The sequence below is a fragment of the Curcuma longa genome, chromosome 3 (assembly GCF_044706935.1).
Source record: "Curcuma longa cultivar G26 ecotype Majalengka, Jawa Barat chromosome 3, ITB_CL_G26_1.1, whole genome shotgun sequence".
Taxonomy (NCBI): Eukaryota; Viridiplantae; Streptophyta; class Magnoliopsida; order Zingiberales; family Zingiberaceae; genus Curcuma; species Curcuma longa.
Window position 1 is genome coordinate 2318087 of NC_133863.1, and position 17816 is coordinate 2335902.

General features: G+C 41.1%; 4 protein-coding genes, 1 non-coding gene and 1 pseudogene across 8 annotated transcripts; all 6 read right to left on the minus strand.

The window, feature by feature from the left end:
• Nucleotides 1–230: 230 nt before the first annotated feature.
• LOC141825495 (uncharacterized) lies at nt 231–4481 on the minus strand. Of its 3 annotated transcripts, none has more exons than XM_074712879.1 (3): nt 4270–4479; nt 2146–3023; nt 231–904 (listed from the first exon to the last, which is right to left on the minus strand). In XM_074712879.1, the coding sequence occupies exons 2-3, from the start codon at nt 3009–3011 to the stop codon at nt 448–450; spliced, it is 1323 nt and encodes a 440-aa protein (XP_074568980.1). In that variant the 5' UTR covers nt 3012–3023; nt 4270–4479; the 3' UTR covers nt 231–447. The 3 variants fall into 3 exon arrangements, with proteins under 3 accessions (XP_074568980.1, XP_074568979.1, XP_074568981.1); XM_074712878.1 differs by having other exon boundaries at nt 2146–3052; XM_074712880.1 differs by having other exon boundaries at nt 450–900; nt 2146–3052; nt 4270–4481.
• A 591-nt stretch (nt 4482–5072) lies between these two features.
• On the minus strand, nt 5073–8949 carry LOC141823017 (bidirectional sugar transporter SWEET4-like). The gene is made up of 6 exons (XM_074710296.1): nt 8904–8949; nt 8779–8815; nt 8308–8683; nt 8095–8217; nt 7868–8014; nt 5073–5168 (listed from the first exon to the last, which is right to left on the minus strand). Exons 1-6 carry the CDS (start codon nt 8947–8949, stop codon nt 5073–5075), a joined length of 825 nt encoding a protein of 274 aa, XP_074566397.1.
• TRNAI-AAU (transfer RNA isoleucine (anticodon AAU)) lies at nt 6321–6394 on the minus strand. Its single transcript has one exon. It is a non-coding gene; the product is annotated as a tRNA-Ile (tRNA).
• Nucleotides 8950–11272: 2323 nt separating the features above from the next.
• Nucleotides 11273–12498, minus strand: LOC141825248 (uncharacterized). Of its 2 annotated transcripts, XM_074712632.1 has the most exons (4): nt 12440–12498; nt 12104–12162; nt 11669–11799; nt 11273–11560 (listed from the first exon to the last, which is right to left on the minus strand). In XM_074712632.1, exons 1-4 carry the CDS (start codon nt 12496–12498, stop codon nt 11432–11434), a joined length of 378 nt encoding a protein of 125 aa, XP_074568733.1. In that variant the 3' UTR covers nt 11273–11431. The 2 variants fall into 2 exon arrangements, with proteins under 2 accessions (XP_074568733.1, XP_074568734.1); XM_074712633.1 differs by lacking the exons at nt 12104–12162; nt 12440–12498 and adding an exon at nt 11995–12056.
• Nucleotides 12499–12717: 219 nt separating this feature from the next.
• Nucleotides 12718–15543, minus strand: LOC141825247 (uncharacterized; annotated as a pseudogene).
• Nucleotides 15544–15699: 156 nt separating this feature from the next.
• On the minus strand, nt 15700–17809 carry LOC141824064 (protein trichome birefringence-like 38). Its single transcript, XM_074711297.1, has 5 exons — nt 17469–17809; nt 17131–17302; nt 16508–16683; nt 16269–16427; nt 15700–16189 (listed from the first exon to the last, which is right to left on the minus strand). The coding sequence occupies exons 1-5, from the start codon at nt 17798–17800 to the stop codon at nt 15898–15900; spliced, it is 1131 nt and encodes a 376-aa protein (XP_074567398.1). The 5' UTR covers nt 17801–17809; the 3' UTR covers nt 15700–15897.
• Between the last annotated feature and the right edge of the window lie 7 nt (nt 17810–17816).

The window sequence follows — 17816 nt, forward strand, 5'->3', positions numbered from 1 at the left end:
AATGGAATGCTCATTGAACTTTAATTAGAAATGGACAGCTGAGCTGATCATTGTTACCCAATAAAACTGCATTCCAATTCCATTCAGATCTCCCTCTCAGCCTCTTCTGCCAGGATATCCTCCTTAGTCCATGAAATACTCATTGAACTTATTGAAATAATTTGCCAGAAACAAACTTGTATTGCATAGAGATATGTAAAGCCATCAAGGTCAATCAAAGCCATCGTATCTGTGCAGAATAATTTGATTTGATGTAGACTTGGTCTCAATGAAATTTTTATGTACAGAAGAAACCATGTACACTGAAAGATGAACTCCGGGTACATGAACCAGCTTCGGAAGCCCAACTTTCTCACTAGGCCACAAAATGTGCCCAATATACAATCACCTGTTTGCAATGATACAAATCTAGTCTAGGAGAACTCCAACCCAAAGATGATAGCAATTCTATACTGGGGGAAACAAGCAACCAATCGTCCAGCCGAGCAGCAATCCTGCACCGGCAAGACCCAATCCAACAGCAAGTGCAACAGCAAGTTTGCAAATTTTACACTTGTGCTTTTTCCTCCCTTCTCTGTGGTTCCCTTTCAATGGAATTTGAGGCAGTACTGGGAAGTTTGGAATACTGGCGGAAATAGGATGGTCCTTGAGTTGATGCTGGAGAAAAAGGTTCTGCCACTGCAACATTTGTAGCCACTGTCTGTATGCGAAAAGGTGGGACGCTTGTCTGAACAAAAGCTTGATGATATGTTCCTTTTCATCGTGAGCTTTCTGGGCCTCCATTTCAGCTTTCCTAGCTCGGGTCTGGGAATGGCGAAGTGCATCCAGCAGATTGGATCTTGAAAGGTCATTCTTGAATGTCTGATCAGCAGGAGGTTTCCTTTTAAGATGACCTTGTGCCTGACTGCACAAGAAAGTCGGATCAAAAAAATTTCAGAATGTATTGAACAAAAGAAATTGCATCTAACAAGGGGTTTGTAAATTGTAATGAGAGGGATTAGGAAGGAGCATGCAACGTTGAAGAGACTTTCAGTGGTGACAAGAGAGCTCATAAAACAATGGCATAAAACCAGAAAGGCAGAAAAGGAAACACAATAGGCTCAAAGAACCATCGGAATAATAGCATAGGCCAAAAGGGAGCGCATTGTGGTGGACTGGAACAACTAAATGAGTATATCCTCGATAAAAATGAAAAAGAAATATAAATGGCAAAAGAAATGCAATGGATACTGACAATGTTACTATCACAACCATCTACTGATAATGTTCCCAACAAGAGGACATTAACCAGATGTACGAAGGCCAACAATTGAGCTGGATCATTTCATACTCTTTGTCCTTGACTAATCTTCAGCCTACTTATATACCTTCTAGCAATACCAAGGTTGATTGACTCACTAGTCACTATACACGCTATATAAATTGTACTCTAGGACGTGGAAGTAGATGACATGAAGACGCTTGCAAGAGCTGCTTCAAGAGAGGTTGAAAGGTTTAAGAATCTATCAAATATTTTGTCATCCAGTAACCACTAAGTCACATTGAAGAGTAGGTAAGAAGTATTTTCTTGATGATGGATGTAAGGACAAATTTTTAAATTGGTAAAACAGAACTGCCAATTATATGAATTGAACTAAGCTTGTTTATGACCCTTTGTAAAGTAGGCAGTGACAGCAACTTAACAACATCACCAGGATTAACAAGGACCTTGGAGTCTTCTTTAGATCACTCGACATTGCAAGTTTCAGATGGCTGCAGGATTCCTAAAATTCCTACAAGCCCTTGAGGAATTGATTGGCTACTTGCTAGGAGATCTTTAATTGCTGGAGTGCAGCATCTTGGAGTACCATCTCTATTTAGCTATAACTTCTCCTTGGCATTCCCTGTCTAACAACACTTTTTAAATTGTAAATGATAACTGAAAGCTACTTCTACCATGGAGTTTAGAAACAATCAACTTGCAAGTTTGCCTACTATACCAAGTTCACATGTGAATATTACGTACAACCATCACTAATACATACACACAATAAATGGTGGCTAAATTCATGGTTAGTGCGAATAGAAAAATAAGTCCAAGTAAAATCAGCAGAAAATATTATAGACAGTACAAAATAATAATAAAAAAGCTGCATAGAGTCTTGCCTGTGCAACTTCTCTGATTGGTGCAACATGTTTACCCCGGAATAAAAGAACTTGTCATCAAAACCACACGAAGAAGTATTATCTGAATACTCATTGGCACCATATATACCTGCATCTAGCTTTCCCGTGGGGACATGAACTGTCTGGCTAGGTTTAGGAAGATCACAATTTTCAATATGCTGCGATGATTTTTGGGAAACCAACAAAGACAACTCATCTTTGTCTGCAATACGCCACCATGGCTCAGACTTGGTAGTCCCAGCCCATGGTGATTCAAGATCTAAAGAAGTTTTCTCTGGTCTTTTCAGGGAAAAGGGATCAGCTGTCTGGCCCAGAAGTTCCTCTTTATGAAGGCAACCTTCCGTGGCTCTCTTTATCTTTAGCGAGTGTTCTGAATAGCTTTTTGTATTCATCTCTTTGACCTTTCTTTCAGAATCCTGTGTCATGAAAACTGATGAGACTATCTCAGGAGACTTCAGAAAGGAGTCTTCCTTTGTGGCAACAAAGTCGCTAGAGTCATGTGACAAAGAATCCCCATTTGTGAGTACAGCATCCATGTCACTTTTGACCTCGTCTTCTAAAGAGCTTAGTTGCTTGCAAATATAATCCTTATGATATCCTAAGTTTGGTTGCATCTGAAGCCACCATTTTGTTTCAGGTGACAGAATAGAATTCATGGAATTTCTGTTAGGTATGATATTGGGAATAAAATAATCTTGTACAGTTGTTGTACTTCCACTTTCTGAATCATTTTGTGGGGTAGACGATGGACAACAAGCAAGTTTTGGAGCTCGCTTTGCATCTTCCTGTACAAGGCAACGGTTTGCAGCACGCTGCCAAGCGGTCCTTACTTCTGCAGCTGCCATGAACTTCTAGTTCTGTCAAACCATTGTGTATAAATTTTAATCTGCCAGAAGCAAATGAGTCAACATCATCTCCACATTTATAAGAATAAAGAGAAATATAATCAATCAATCAATCAAAAGCAATGCTATCAAAAGAAGTAATGCATAGAAAAGTGTAACCTACGCCTGATGTTGAAGTCGCTATACAAGAAAAGTTTGGATAAAAGAAAATAACTTAGTTATGCAAAAAAAAAAAAACTAATCAGTTGAAACTTGAAGGGTAATGTATGAATGAAAAGAAGAGTTTTAGATATATTTTTCCAGCATCAACTTTGTTTTGTTATAATTACTTGGAAGATTTAATAAAATTGACAGTCAAACCTTATCCAAACCGATTGCAATACCATAATCTTCTATGACTATTTAAATAGAAGGCATACAAGTTCTGATCAATTTTATATAGTATAGACTGAAGAAGATCGCAAGGAAGATTTTAATCTACCTAGGTCTCATCCCAGATAATGCCAAAGTCTTAGAAAGAGCAGTCTAGTTGGGACAATTGATTAAGTTGAGAGAAGCATACTGTCTTATACTAGATAAACTCCAGCCGAGCGCCAAAACCTTGATTGAACTTTAAGCTGGTCAGTCTTTAATTGATCCATCGTGCGTTCAATCCAAGCACCATAACTATTGGACTCAGTAGGAATTCAATTTTCAAGTGTTATTATCAACGGATTTTGAAAGGCAACAATGGGTGCTCTCTAATTTTAAGTATCGAATGCATTATACTTAGTTCAGTCTGCATAAATGAGTTTCAAAACTTGCTCAGACCTAGTATTAATAAAAAAGAAAAACGCCAAAAAGGTAAGAGCCATAAACATATATATCCCTCAACAAATTTCGGCAAGAAGCAACAGACAATAGTGACGAAAACTCACAAATCTCATCAGCAAATCAAAAGAGTACATGACAATTAAAAAGCCCTTGAATCAAATAATCTGAGAACCACAGAGCTAAAGTAATCAAATTATCCCATCCATATGTTACAACCATTGGATCAAACAAGCAACGATCAAGAGAGCAAAAGTAGGCAACAATTTAAACAAACAGCGGAGCATTCGAGGCCAGATCTAGCAAACAAAAATCAATTTCTACCCACTCTTGACCAAGAACATAGTAGTAAAATCTAAGTATACATCGACGACGACGTCGATATCAATTTCTCATTTCCAAGGACAAAAACTAAAAAGTGAAAGAAAAACGACAGACAAGATTATACCGCATGAAGCAGAAGAAACCAGCGATCCGGGATCAGAGACGAAGAAACGGAGAGTTCAACTTCCCGCCCTCACCGCGATCAAAGAACCGAGATGGCTCCGACGAAAGAAGTAGAAGGAAGAGAGACGAAGGAAGCAACAACATCGAGATCGCGATTGATGCGCTCCGTTCCTCCACTTTATTCATCACAGGTTTTCCCCCAAATTAATAATAATCAAATTCTGCGCCTGTTTTTTCCTTTTTTTTTCTCGACTAAAATATCTCTCTTATCCGGGAGCGGCTCCCTCCAGCGGGCCCCGCGGGTGTGTCTCAAGCGCAAGATCGATAAGACGTTAACTCAGACGTCGGCGATGGTCACGCACTAATAAATCGAAAATCCATTCGGTACGCGTTTACTCGACACCCATCACGTACCCGGTGACCGGGAACAGGCAGCGGATGAGAACGAAGAGCGTTGACGATGGCAGTTTCTAAAAATCGATACTTTCCAAACGACCGTGGATCGTTCGTACCGAAGAAAATAAAAGATAATAAACAAAATTCATTTTGGCCCCAGAGTTTAGGGAATTGCAGTGTGGATCCTTGTAGTTTTGAAATATTTTCGTTCCTAAGAAATTTATTTTTGAAGATATTTCGCATCGATCTTAGCGTAAATGTATGAGGGAGGTTAAAAGACTGCCACTTATCATGCATCTTGAGTACAAATTCAACCAATCTCAACTTGCGTATAAAATAGGACTGTTCAAGCTCAATCATTAAATATGGACAAAACCCAAACTTAAAGAGTCAAAAGCTTGCAAAATACTAGTCCTTGCCATCGCAAGTCTTCCACAGCTCTATTCTGAATAAAATGGATGTCTGGGATCGCTCATCAGAGTCATCATTGACCGATATGTTTACCTAACAAAGATAACAAGAAAGAAAGTGAAAAACAAAAACAAAATGACTTTAAATATACAAGGTCAAAATGTAAATCCCACTAAATTTCTTAACTTCTTTGCGAGAGCATTCATTTATTATCATTATGGTAAATAGGAAATTCATTTATTCATTTATTATCATTATGGTAAATAGGAAATTTCAAAATTAGCTTAGCCACTCGATCCCTCCTTTAGATTGGTCATCTGACTTCTTCTTTAACTTGGTCACTCGACTTTTTCATCAGCTCAACTCACTCAATTATAAATGACTTAGACTCCTCGACTATATCAGTTCAACTCAGACTCGTTCTTCAAATTGTTCACTCTCCGCTCCTCCATTAGTTTAGTTCATCTGACTCTAAATGACTCAAACTCCTCCAACTCGGACACTTGACTTCTCGATATCAACCTTAGTTTGATTGTTCTTGAAATAAACAACAACATTGAATATTCCAAAATATGTGTCATTGTGGGGATGATGTGGTATGAAATCAATTCCAATAACATAATTGCCTCGTGGCATCAAACACGGGACGTACAGTGAATGAAGAGATCACCAATGACTATTAAATTCAATCTCCTCATTGGCTCTAACGTAGAGATATTTTTTGAGTAATTTTAGAGAAATTACATAAGAGGGGCACATGTCTTCTTTTTCTTCCATTATTCAATTGTTTTCATCTCTTCATAGCCCTTATACTAACTTAAATATTAGACTCGACGCCCCTTCTAACTCTCGTCTTGAATGTTGCAGATATTTTTGATATTGCCATCATCATCGTAACTTTCTATTCCATCTCAATATCTCTTTATTGATTCACCCGACCACGATCAAAACAAGTATATTAGAAAGGAAATCAAGTGCTTAAACAAGCAGTGTTCTTGTTTTTTGTTTTTTTTCAGAAAATGGGAGACGAGCAGGCTGCTAAGCTCAACCTGTGTCCTTTCTTCTTCGGGAGACCCCATGTTTTGCCAGGCCCATCAGTTATAAATGAGTTGTACATGGGGGAACGGAAACCAGTAGGCCTCTTTGAGAGGCTAATGGGCCGGCCCAGTCACGTATTAGTGAGAGTATACTAATAGACCAAAATTTAATTGTTAAAAAGATTAAAAAACAAAAAGTACCTTTAAATGGCCCATGCAGGTTTCGAACCTGTGACCTTCGCGTTATTAGCACGACGCTCTAACCAACTGAGCTAATAGGCCAACGATAAAAGTTTCTAAATTTTATAATAAAACACAAAATCCTTCCCATACGATTTAATGTGTTTGAAGTCAGCACGAGGGAAATTCTTCTACTTTAACTTTAACATGAATATCATAATTCACGATTGCCACGAGCTTATACATATTTTATCTTAAATTAATGAGTAAATAAATAGTTCATACGATTGTCTTCACGACCATCTATGAGAAGGTATATCGGGAAGTTGCAGTTGACTACGACAAAATAAGGATTGTCAAGAATCGACCTTTGTCCACTTTAACAAGTTTGTCCCATCGTAATCAACTCAACTATGCTCCTTAAAATTTAGTAGCAATAACAGAGCTTAAGATGAGATGTAATTGATATTCGCCCATCAACTCAGTTGGTTAGAGTATCGTGTTGGATGAGCCATTTAGTTTTTAATCAGCTGGATAAATAAATTTTGGCCTGTTATAAATTAGGTTTATTTAATGCGTCATGTATTTAAATTAGGTTTATTTATGTGTTTCACATGTACATTGAGTAATAAATATAAAGCTTGGTTAATTTGTTTAGTTTGAGCCCATTGAAAAATGGATTTAATTATTTGAATAGGATAGAATTGTCGATAGTTATTGAGTACTTGTTTGCAACGTTTCCTTGCACCTATCCAAATTAATAAAAGATTGGAAGTTTTGATAGAAAAAAAAAAAGTTGTAAAGGGGGAAAATAAATATCTCACATATGATATATCAAAAAGGCAAATCATACTTATATCATTATAAATTAATATACCATTTTTAACTTTGCAAATATATCATTTCGAAAAAATAATTTGTTGTAGTATTTAAAATGTTACATAGCATTTGATTATGATCACTTTTACCCAAAATAAAAGAAAAGATGAGAATCGAATGGGTAAAAAAAGATATGATACGGAATTAAGATTAGTAGATTTGTTGGAAAAATATTATAAATATAAATTAACCAAATATTATTAACATGGTTTGAATCTAAACCCACAAACGCCCATATTTCTTGCAACAATTACTCAACTATAACTCAGTTGGAATTAAAATAATTATAGAATTTAATTAATTCTAGTTCTAATGCGTTAGCCTATTAGCTCAGTTGGTTAGAGCGTCGTGCTAATAATGCGAAGATCGCAGGTTCGAGACCTGCATGGGCCAATGTACTTTTTTGCGAATCTGTAGAACAATTTCTGTAGAACAATTTCTTTTTACGAGGCTTCCACTGACATGGCCCAAACTTACACTTTTATGATGGGCCAGCCCATCAGTCAATTAAAGAGGCCTACCCGTTTCAATTGCCCAATCTTAGAGTTGCTATACTTTGTCCTATTCATAACCATTTTAATATGTTTTTTTTTCTCATTTATATATATTTATTCTTTACAAGACTAAAACGGGACTCGCAATTATATTTCTAATAGAATTTCAGAAAAACAAATTGCCTCTTCTTCTTCCTTTTACCGGTACATTTCTCTGTTCCAAGCTCCCATTTCCGCTCTCCATCTCCACGTCGCCCCCTTCCCCTTCTCGCAGTTGCCCGCCTCGGCCGTACATCCAATGCAGCACGAGTTGAACCGCCGCAAATGCCACTCCCAGCGCATTCGGTATCTAATTAATTCCAACGAGATTAACCTTAAGAAATAATTAAAGTATAATTATTGTAATAAACTAATGGATTAATTAATTACTAAGATGAAGTGGTCCAGATCACGGATGGTGGCGTAGATCGACCAACAGAAGCTGTTGATGAACGAAGCCGCCGATAGCGAGAGAGGCATGAACTCCACGCTCCTCGTATGAATCACCTGCCTCTGCATCGATCACTTCATTAGCTCTTAATTAATTACTTAATTAATTTAACGTTGTTTAATTTCATGCAAATCATGCGTCGACGTACGTACCATCACGGACAACGGAGCGGCGTACATGGCCGTGCCGAACACCACGCAGAGCACTCCGGCGACGAGCCTCCGGATGTCGCCGTGCAGAGCCGCCAGTAGAAACGCCGCGATGCTGCCCACGAAGAGGAACTCTCCGACGAGGGTCGCCAGCGCGCGGAGCCGGGCTCCGCCGGTTGAGAAACTGAGGAGGACGAGGACGTAGGCGAGCTCGATGAGGAAGCCGGCGCCGTTGATGGTCAGGACTAGCGTGCTGTGGGGGTGCACCTCGGGGAGGCCGTACAGCACCCACAGCATGCAGTTTAGCATCGCGCAGTGGTAGGGCACCGCCGAGAACTGCTCCACGCTGCGGCGGACATATATGCTGTAGATCGTCGGACTGACAACACCAAACAAACAGAAGAAGTGGCAGCAGAAAACAGAGCACGAAGGCAGAACAATATATATTTTGATCTGTAATTAAGTGAATCTTACGCTGGCGAGAGGAACAGCACCAGAGAGGTCACATTCCCTGGATCGAATATCGAAGAAACAGAGTGATAATTACTGATGGTTCTGTTGGAGCAATAGATTGAAGATCAAGGAGTTTAATTACAGACCTACAATTCCAATTGCTGTGCGAGCAGTGTCAGCTGAAGGAGGCATGGTGATCAGTAATTAATGCATGAGTGAAGGCATTGGGGCTTGTTTAAATAGACGATCGAGAAGAGCAGGATAGGATAGTTTTGTGTGATCAGTTTGCTAAAAGTGAAGTTGCGGTTGTGTTGATCGATACAAGTGAGTGATTGACTTAACTCAAATGTAGGAATTTGGTAGGTAAGTGGTGAGCTGAATTAACCATTGTGAAACCCTAAAGTCTCCTTGGGGTTTCCTTTTGAGACCGATCAAACCATGTGCAGGGTTGGACTTTATTTCTTAGTGTAGATAAAAGGGAAACTCTAAGTAAATAAAAAGGAGTAGATTTGTGTATAACCAATGTAGTTAGACAAACAAATTTGATGATGGGATCCATCATACACGATTTGTGCATGACATACTAACTCTGTGAGCATGCAAAAGGGTGCCTGATTTTAAGTTGGAGTTTGGAATGGATTTTTGTTAGCAACTAGCAAAACAATCCAATTTAATACCCTCTTCTTTTTCTAATAATAAAGTTTAAACTCTGATTCTCTTAGTTATTTTTCTGAATAATTTATTTCAAAGATCTTTTAATACCCAACAAGTATTAATTAATTGCTTCCTTCCTACGTTTAGAGAGCGAAGAATTTAAGGATGATGGATTGATTATTAATTTCATCACTTTTGACACTTGATTTCCCAATACTTGTTGCTATCGCCTCCAAAAAAGAAAAACAAAAAGCCTTTATATTTATCACAGCTAATTGATCTGGACCTTGCTGCTATCATGATGGAAGATGGTTCGTGTGAAGGTACTAGGAGGAGGTGATGATCAAAGCTAGGGACCCTTTCCACCTGGCTTGCCTTTCTTTCGGTCATGTTTGGGGTTTGGTCCTCCATTCTCATAATCTAGGATGAACTCTTGCAAAGCCCTTCTCATGTGCACATGCTGAGAGAGAAGAAGCAACAACAGTATTTGAATCAGAAAACATACAATGCTCTAATCTCACTGTAGTGAATCATCTTTCACATGCTCCATGATCTAGTACCTTGGTCATCATCATGTAGGAATGTTGAGTTCCACCTTCGCGACTTCGAATCAAAGGCATCATACAAGAAGATGTCTCAAAGAAGAGAATTAGCACAAGGATAGCGAAGTAGGCTTTGAATCTAAATGCCATGGTTGCTCTTCTCAGGGAGGGCTTTTGAGGGGATACAACAAGGAGCCAAGGTCTCTTTTATGGTTGACAAGTAAGTGCAAACTTTTCACATGGTCCATTAGCTACGATTGACATGCACAGTTGTCATGAAATCCATTAGCTTATCAGGATGGAAGTCAACTGCACTGACTCAGCTACTCAGAGGAACACTGCTTGCTTGATTTTCTGTTCTCCACCAAAGTCCAAAACAACATCTGCTGAACGCATGGCCCAACTCAACAGTCATCGGATCACTATCAAAATAGTTTCGGCCATAAGCTAATTTGCATCGTCCAGCAAAAAGTCTCTGAAAGTTGACCTTTGGCCAAACTATAAAAACAAAGTTCATGCAAGGGATAATTGCACATAAGAATAGAACTCCACCACTTAATACCGTGTTCTATTTCTTCATTGCTAAAAATCTTCTGACCTGTTATGTGAACCACAATATATCAAGCTTGAGACGTGGTGTTTTTTTGTTGGCTACGGTGAATATGCATCAAAGCATCTCAGAGGCAGCTGAAGATGAACCACACAAAGTAGAACAAGAAAAAAACTTGTGTATCTTTTGTCACTATGTCAGTACAACTATTCATGCTGATGCTGGTGTGTTTTCAATCTTTCCTGTCGAAACACTAAACTATTATACTTTAGTTGAATGGGATGATTCTGAAAAATGGATCTCACATACCTTTTAGCCATTGATTGCCAAGATAACAAATTTTGTGGTGCGAAAATGGACAGTCAAATGTCACTTAGAGGAGCAAAAATACACCAATGTCAAACTCCCATGCACTCAGTGCAATTTCTCAAGGTGGACTACACGAAATGAAATTAATTGGAGAATCATGTCGTGCCAACCAATGAACTATGTCGGACCCCAGTGTTCTGTATGCTTCTGAAAGGGCCAAGTGAATTAATTTACTTCAATATCACAGATGATTTCTTTGTTAAACTATCCGTGAATCTTCAGATACATTGAACAGAGTTCTTCTTGTCTGTTTCCCAGCACATTGCATCACAGTACTAATATACTAACCAAGAAATTCTAAATTCAGCAAGTCTATCACTGCACGCCAACTATCTTTCAGTTTTCAGGAATCTGTAAGATCTATGATTGCAACTTTGATAGGAGATAAAAGCCGGAGCAATTCAGTCCCAGATCAAAACATGGAATAAACGCTACGATCTATGAAGTAGCAGACAAAAGATCACAATACTTGTGCCGATCATTCATCATCAATAGCAAATATTTACACACGGTTAGCAGCACAGCGATGAAACCCTGCATGCACTTCATCATCATCGCATCATCGATGCGCTGTGACAAGCGTCTCGACGAAGCGCAACCCGTCAAACCTCGGAGCGAATCTTTCTTCGGTAGTCGCTGACGGCGGCCGTCGTCGCTGCTGTTGTTTCCACGACGCCAGCTCCTGCTCCTGCTCCGGACAAATCGATATGTGCGGAATAGTGTTAATTAATTTGACGGAGTACATAACACCAAAATTCTCTTGTAATTACCGAAAGAAAAGAAAGCAGGTACTTACCTGGCAACTTGGGGCGTCGGGTTTGGCGTCGGAGAGGGAGGCGGTGGAGTAGGAGGCTGCGGCGGTGATCACCGTCGAAGCAACCGTGATGGCGCCAGATCCCTTCATGCCTGTCGAGCACAACAGCCTCTCTGAAACGGATTGAGCAGTGAATCAATCAGTGATGATGTATAAATAAATAATATGATTAAGACTCAGAAAGAAAAAAAAATCCAACCGACTTGAATTATAATCACAAATAAGTTTTTTGTTTCTTTTGAAAAATAGTTTATTTAAGTGGCAGAGAGATTGATTTTGATATAAAAAATTGTGGAAAATAGGCGAACCAGCCATTTCTGCAGTGGACGATGATGTAGCTACGTTGGCACGCTCATCGTCTCATGTTGCAGAAACATTTAAGAGTAATGTAATGCTGGATTGAGTCCAACTACATACCATTCTTTTCAACATGTAGATTTTTAACATGTCGTTCTCCAACAAAAAAAAAATGTAACCTGCAAAAATAAGTAGATTGAAACAAATAAAAGGGGAAGGCAGAGGAAACTGAAATTTTCTTGTTAATTAATTTCTCGAAACTCTACAGCAAAGGGGGATGCCAAGTAGAATTACAGTCTTAAATGTCTTGGCATGAATTTCACAGGACTGTTTAACAATTGCCATCTAGGCTTAATATCGTTCATTGAAATCATTGCTTCAGCCGATCAAATAGCCTGCTTGTTAGTGATCAAGCATACAATTTTGGGCAACTATCAAATCCGAGAGATCTCGTACCTTGCAATGATTGGAATGCATGTTTCATACCCTTTCAAGCTGATCTCATATGGCTTCATTCACAGAAAAGAAGGGATGCATCTCTTTGTCAACATCTAATCTCACTTCGGTTCATCTTCCCAAAACTACACATGCCAAGGAGGCTGGCATGGTTGCAAGAATTCATGTCTCACTCACATCCTTTCGTACAATTTTGTGTCTTTTTTCATGCTTTTTTCCCTGAGGAATAGTCCTCCCCGAGCGAGAAAATTCAAATTTCTTTATCTTGGTTTTGCAGGGCCGGGAGATTGGTTCAGACCATAAGAAGACAACTTGGTGAATCAAACATCACGATATCAGTTCAGAGAGCAAGCCTACTGTAGTCGGCCTTGCTGTACAGAAACTGGCGGCCGAATATTGTCCTCCTGCAAAAGATTAATATTGTCCTTTACTCAAAGAGATGCAAAATACTATAATTGTAGGCAAATTTAAAAAAAAAGAGTAGAAAAGTTTTTTCTGCAAACTTCTACTCAGATGTTTTCATTTGATTGTCTTGAGTTATGGGGTACACCATCACAAAGATTCATTTAGAAGATATGAATAACAGGCACACATAACAGAAGTTTGTAGTTAGTGAGTGTTCCATTAGAATGTAAAGAATCATCATGTTTATGATATTTGAGTTGAGTGTTTACTTACTCCAATCTTAGTCACACAACAGCAACAAGAACATCTTACTGATGGAGCTCCATATGGGTACATCAATAGGACAGAACATTTGCCACACTTCACATTGCCAACCTGATGAGCTACAGATAATACAATTTCTGTTAATATGTCAAGTTGTAAAATTTCATTAAAATAATCCTCCATATGATACAATCGATGACATCATTCAAGTTCCAGGTGGGAGCAAATATTGAGTCGATGCAATAAATACTGAACCGATAGCAAATGCCTAAATCAACTGAATTCAAATTGCAAAAGCAAGTTTTATACCTTCTAGCACAAGATTAATTGTCTGACAGCAAGCACATTGAACATAAATTGCACCTCGAGCATAAGAAAGCAATTGCCGACAATTTCCGCATACCATTTGACCCATTTCTGGATTAAATATTAAAAATCCAGATGTTATCAGGAATGTAAACATGTTAAAAAAGTGAACAATTTCCATGAAATCATTTTTTATCCTAATAACCATCAGCTTATGATGTCGATGAACAATATCGTAAATAAAAACAAGAGGCTAACAGTTACCATGATGTTGGTAAATCTGTAATCATAATAAATTTTAGAAACCAACAAGTTTCAAGAACCATCAAAACTCATTAAGCAAAAAATTGAAGTGAAGATAAATAAATAATAACCAAGTTAATGCGCAAAAACTATCGTGTCATGCGGAAGTTACATGTATGTTGATTTAAATTCACTCGATAATTAATTATTGGCAGTTAGGCAGCTAGCTGAAAAAGAGATAATTGAACCAAACATTTTCTAGGAGACTTTGAGCAGTGATATTAGATATTTTCAACAATTCCTCTAACAACATGATGAATTGCCAGAGTATATTCACTTAAGATTAAGTTAATTAATCATGATATGCTCATGAATCGCACTCCCCTAAGGAAGATGGCAATTGCCTGAAAATAATATCCAATACATCTCTTATTTTCTAGCCAATTGAATTGGAGTCCACCTAAAAGAGGATTAAGTAGGGTCGTGCCTTAGAGTTCCAATGCTCGTTGGCAATTCCATTATTTTCTGCAGCACTATAATTCTCAGACAGCATGATCAATTTGACCTTATCACAGAACCCACGCACTAATAGGACTTAAATTAGGGAAGCGAAAAACAGAAAAAGGGATTCTTCGCTGTGTTCAAACTATAGGTGGAGCATTTAGGTTATATATTCACAAAAGCTAGTTTTTCAAACTATTTTCATTGTTGTCACTCCAACAAGCAGATTATGGTTTCCAGCTTTAATTGAACTAAGAAATAAAAAGTGATATTGGAAAAAGCTTCAAATTCACTCTAAATGAATGGAAAAGAAAACCGACCTGGAGATTGCACAGGTGGAGTTGGAGGTGGAGGTGGAGGTTGAGGCTCAGCGGCGACTTCAAACGAGGGTGGAGCTTCTTCGGACGAGATTCTCACAAAATCCATTTCCTTCGGCTTCCACCCAAGCGGAGCATCTCCATCTCTCCCATTGACTGGGTTCCTCTCCACCGACTCCCACCCAGGGGGATCTTCGTCAGGGCCAGTCACTGGATCCCTTTCCTTCGGCCCCCACCCAAGTGGAATATCGTCGTCTGGGTAGCACACTGGGTGGTGCGGAGCTTCTGCGACTGCGGCACCACTCACCGTGTCCCTTTCCTTCGGCGCCCATCCAGGTGGAACATCCTCGTCTGTGACATCCATCGAACCCCTTGCCTTTGGTGCCCATCCAGGTGGAACATCCTCGTCTGCGTCGCTCAGCAAATCCCTTTCTTTCGGCTCCCATCCAGGCGGGACATCTTCGTCTTCCCCACTTATCGAGTCCCTTTCCTTCGGCTCCCATCCAGGTGGCACATCTTCGTCTTCGTCGTTCATCTCCTTTCTCTCCCTCCTGCCCAGGCCGAACATCATCTTCTGGGCAGCTTCCGGGATGTTTTGGCATCGGCTTCAAATGTGGCGCGGCATCTTGAACTTGGTCGATCATCGAGCACCTACCCAGCGAATTCCATCCTGGCGTAGAATATTCCTCAGGGGCACTCGCTCGGGCCACAGCCTCCCATCCCGGTGGAGGATCATCGGCATCTGGGTCAACCATCGAACGCCTTCCTTGTGCCTTCCACACGGGAAGTGCATCTTCATCCCCGCCTATCCTCGTAGACGCGCAATCCCCTCCAGTCGGAGCAGGATCTGAGTTCCCATCCTTCATCTCCCACCCGGGCGGAATTTCATCGTCCTCTCCTCCCATCGGATCGTCTTCCGACCCAGGAGGCACACCACCGACTGGATCACTCATTGGAAGAACTTTTACCAAAAGATGGTCTGTCACCGCCGTCCACCGTGATCAAACAAGAGCGAAAAATTCTCCGCCGCCGCTGCGATCGAGCATCGCAGTTCACCGATCGGCACGAGCATCGAATACATGATTAGGCTTGTTCAATCGGCCCATTTATCCGCTAATATGACCTAATATGTCGTAGAATAAGTCGTTGGCCCAATTAGCCCAAAACTAACGAAAACCCTAAAATTCGTCATTCATAATTCTATTTATCCAACACGTTCTACCAATTTTTTGCGTAGAATACAACAAAATCTCAGAATCGTATGCATGACAAACAACGAAACCGCAATTTGCTACCAAATTCCTTCAGATTCTGATAGCTGATGAAGAATGATACAAGTTATCCCCATTTGAGGCTTCTTTATTTGCACAATTCGATCGATTAGCCTATTAATTTCTGACTAGTGAAAGCAAGCACACCAATTCACGCCAGAGCTGCATACAGGATCTGATTCCAGGTGTCCGGAACGCCGGCGAGGCACCAGTGGCTGCAGTCCATCCCCCCATGGTCTCCGCTGTACGCCGACGGGTGCCCATCCTTCCGAAGCTGCGAGAGCAGAGTTATGTCGAGCAAGAACACCGGCTTCGATACGCCGCTCAGCACGCTCTTCACCACGGACTGCGCCCGCTCCGGACCGCCCGGGTACGTCGATCCGCTCACCGGCTGCGTCTGTTTATCGCAATCCTTCGAGCTCGCGCCGCCCCATTCGTTCGCCCTGATCAGTCAGTCAATCGATTACAGGAATCCATATCAAGGAGTGGCCGGCCGGATTCCTTAACTGTTGCAGGACTTACTGGTAATGGGTAGGAGAGATGCCCTGGAAGAAGACTTTGGTCGTGGCAGGATTGACGTTGGAGTCGACCCATCTGGCCCAGGTGGTGAGACCCTTGCCGAAGGCCTCCAGCCGGTCCATGTCTTTGTACCTCTTCCCACCATATTCGATGTAGTCCCATCTGCGTGCACGCACAAGGTTCAGAATCAAGAACAGAAAAGCAAGACGACGAGGAACTCGATCGATCGATCGATCTCACACGGTTGGCTCTTTCCTCTGTGAGTCCACCAGTGCCAGGTGTTGAAGATGAGCACGTCAGCTGCTGTCCAAGCCGCACCGGACTGGATCGATTCGAGCTTGAGGACGCGGCCGACGGGTTCCTTGACGATGTCGACCAGGTAGGTGGTGTGGTAGCGCATGACCGACACTTCATACTCCTGCATGTCAATCTTGTTCGTTAGCTGCTGTCGCGTTCGTATATTCCATTCAATGTGCCTTGTTGGCTGAGAGGGACTCAGAACTTAATGAAGAGGAAAAGTTGGCAGAGAGGAAATGATCGATATGAGATTAAGATTTAATGGATGAGCTAATGCCAGATTTCATTCCACCCGATCGAGAGAGATCTTGCCCAAACATGAAGCAAAGTTCACAATCGGTGTGGCTGGATGAAAGCAACTAGGCAGGCAAGAACAAGCGGAACGGCACTGGAACGACAAGCTTCGCTGTCGCCCATCATTATAGCTAGCCATCCCCACTGCCACTCGAACAAATGAGCAATAGCTCCATGCGGGCAGTGGATTTCGGAGAGGCTACTAAAAAAAAGTGATTAAAGAATATATAACAAAGTTTTAAGGATTCGTGATGAACATTCATGGAGAAGAGACCTGAAACGTGATGGTAGAGAGAGGGGTTGAGCTTCTGAAGCTTGTCTTGGCGTTGGGCACGGCGGCATGGAGCATGCAAGCCAGAGAGAGCCACTGGTTCTGGCTCAGAGAGTCCCCCACGAACATGATCCTCTTCCCTCTGTATTTCGTCAAAAAATCCAGCCCATTGAACCTGAATCAATCAGCTTGTAGTCAGAGAATTGAGCAGTCATTTAATAGATGTCGATGAATATAATATATAATTCAATTGATCCTTCCGGCGTTTATATTTATGCGTGGGAAGAAGCAGAATATTTTGTAGAAGACGACGAACGACGACGATGAGCACAATGGCGAACCTTGGGAGGCTGCAGAAGTCAGGATTCCACCGGTACTTGAGGTAGTCCTTGTCGGGGCGGCCGTAGCGTTGGCAGTCGAACTCGGGATCGATGAAGGGGCAGGTGGCGGAGTCGTAGGCCGGGTACGACTCGTCGTAGACCCAGCTGCCCTGGAACAGGTTGCAGCTCACGCCGGTAGCACGCGCCCTCCGCCCTCTCGCCGTCATGGCGGCCGCAAAGCCATTGGCGCCGTCGGGGTGGTGATGGTGGTGAACAGACGTAGTGGCGGAGAGTAGAAGGGAAAGGACGGTACCAAACCAGAGGAGAAAGGTGGAAGGAGCTCTGTTCCCCATGGGAGCAGAGCAGAGT

What these genes read in the sequence shown, in the direction of transcription:
- LOC141825248 (XM_074712632.1), bottom strand. Translation starts at nt 12,498, where the DNA reads ATGAAGCCATATGAGATCAGCTTGAAAGGGTATGAAACATGCATTCCA. An exon ending in TGCATTCCAATCATTGCAAG is followed by an intron (nt 12,163 to 12,439) that starts GTACGAGATCTC and finishes TTATTTTTGCAG; the next exon opens with GTTACATTTTTTTTTTGTTG. An exon ending in CCGACGCCCCAAGTTGCCAG is followed by an intron (nt 11,561 to 11,668) that starts GTAAGTACCTGC and finishes TGTCCGGAGCAG; the next exon opens with GAGCAGGAGCTGGCGTCGTG.
- LOC141823017 (XM_074710296.1), bottom strand. Translation starts at nt 8,949, where the DNA reads ATGCCTCCTTCAGCTGACACTGCTCGCACAGCAATTGGAATTGTAG. An exon ending in ATCTGGACCACTTCATCTTA is followed by an intron (nt 8,015 to 8,094) that starts GTAATTAATTAA and finishes GGAATTAATTAG; the next exon opens with ATACCGAATGCGCTGGGAGT. An exon ending in TGGAACAGAGAAATGTACCG is followed by an intron (nt 5,169 to 7,867) that starts GTAAAAGGAAGA and finishes TATCTTTGTTAG; the next exon opens with GTAAACATATCGGTCAATGA.
- LOC141824064 (XM_074711297.1), bottom strand. Translation starts at nt 17,800, where the DNA reads ATGGGGAACAGAGCTCCTTCCACCTTTCTCCTCTGGTTTGGTACCGTC. An exon ending in TCTCTACCATCACGTTTCAG is followed by an intron (nt 16,684 to 17,130) that starts GTCTCTTCTCCA and finishes ATTGACATGCAG; the next exon opens with GAGTATGAAGTGTCGGTCAT. An exon ending in CACAGAGGAAAGAGCCAACC is followed by an intron (nt 16,428 to 16,507) that starts GTGTGAGATCGA and finishes GCGTGCACGCAG; the next exon opens with ATGGGACTACATCGAATATG.
- LOC141825495 (XM_074712879.1), bottom strand. Translation starts at nt 3,011, where the DNA reads ATGGCAGCTGCAGAAGTAAGGACCGCTTGGCAGCGTGCTGCAAACCGT. An exon ending in CAATCAGAGAAGTTGCACAG is followed by an intron (nt 905 to 2,145) that starts GCAAGACTCTAT and finishes TTTCTTGTGCAG; the next exon opens with TCAGGCACAAGGTCATCTTA.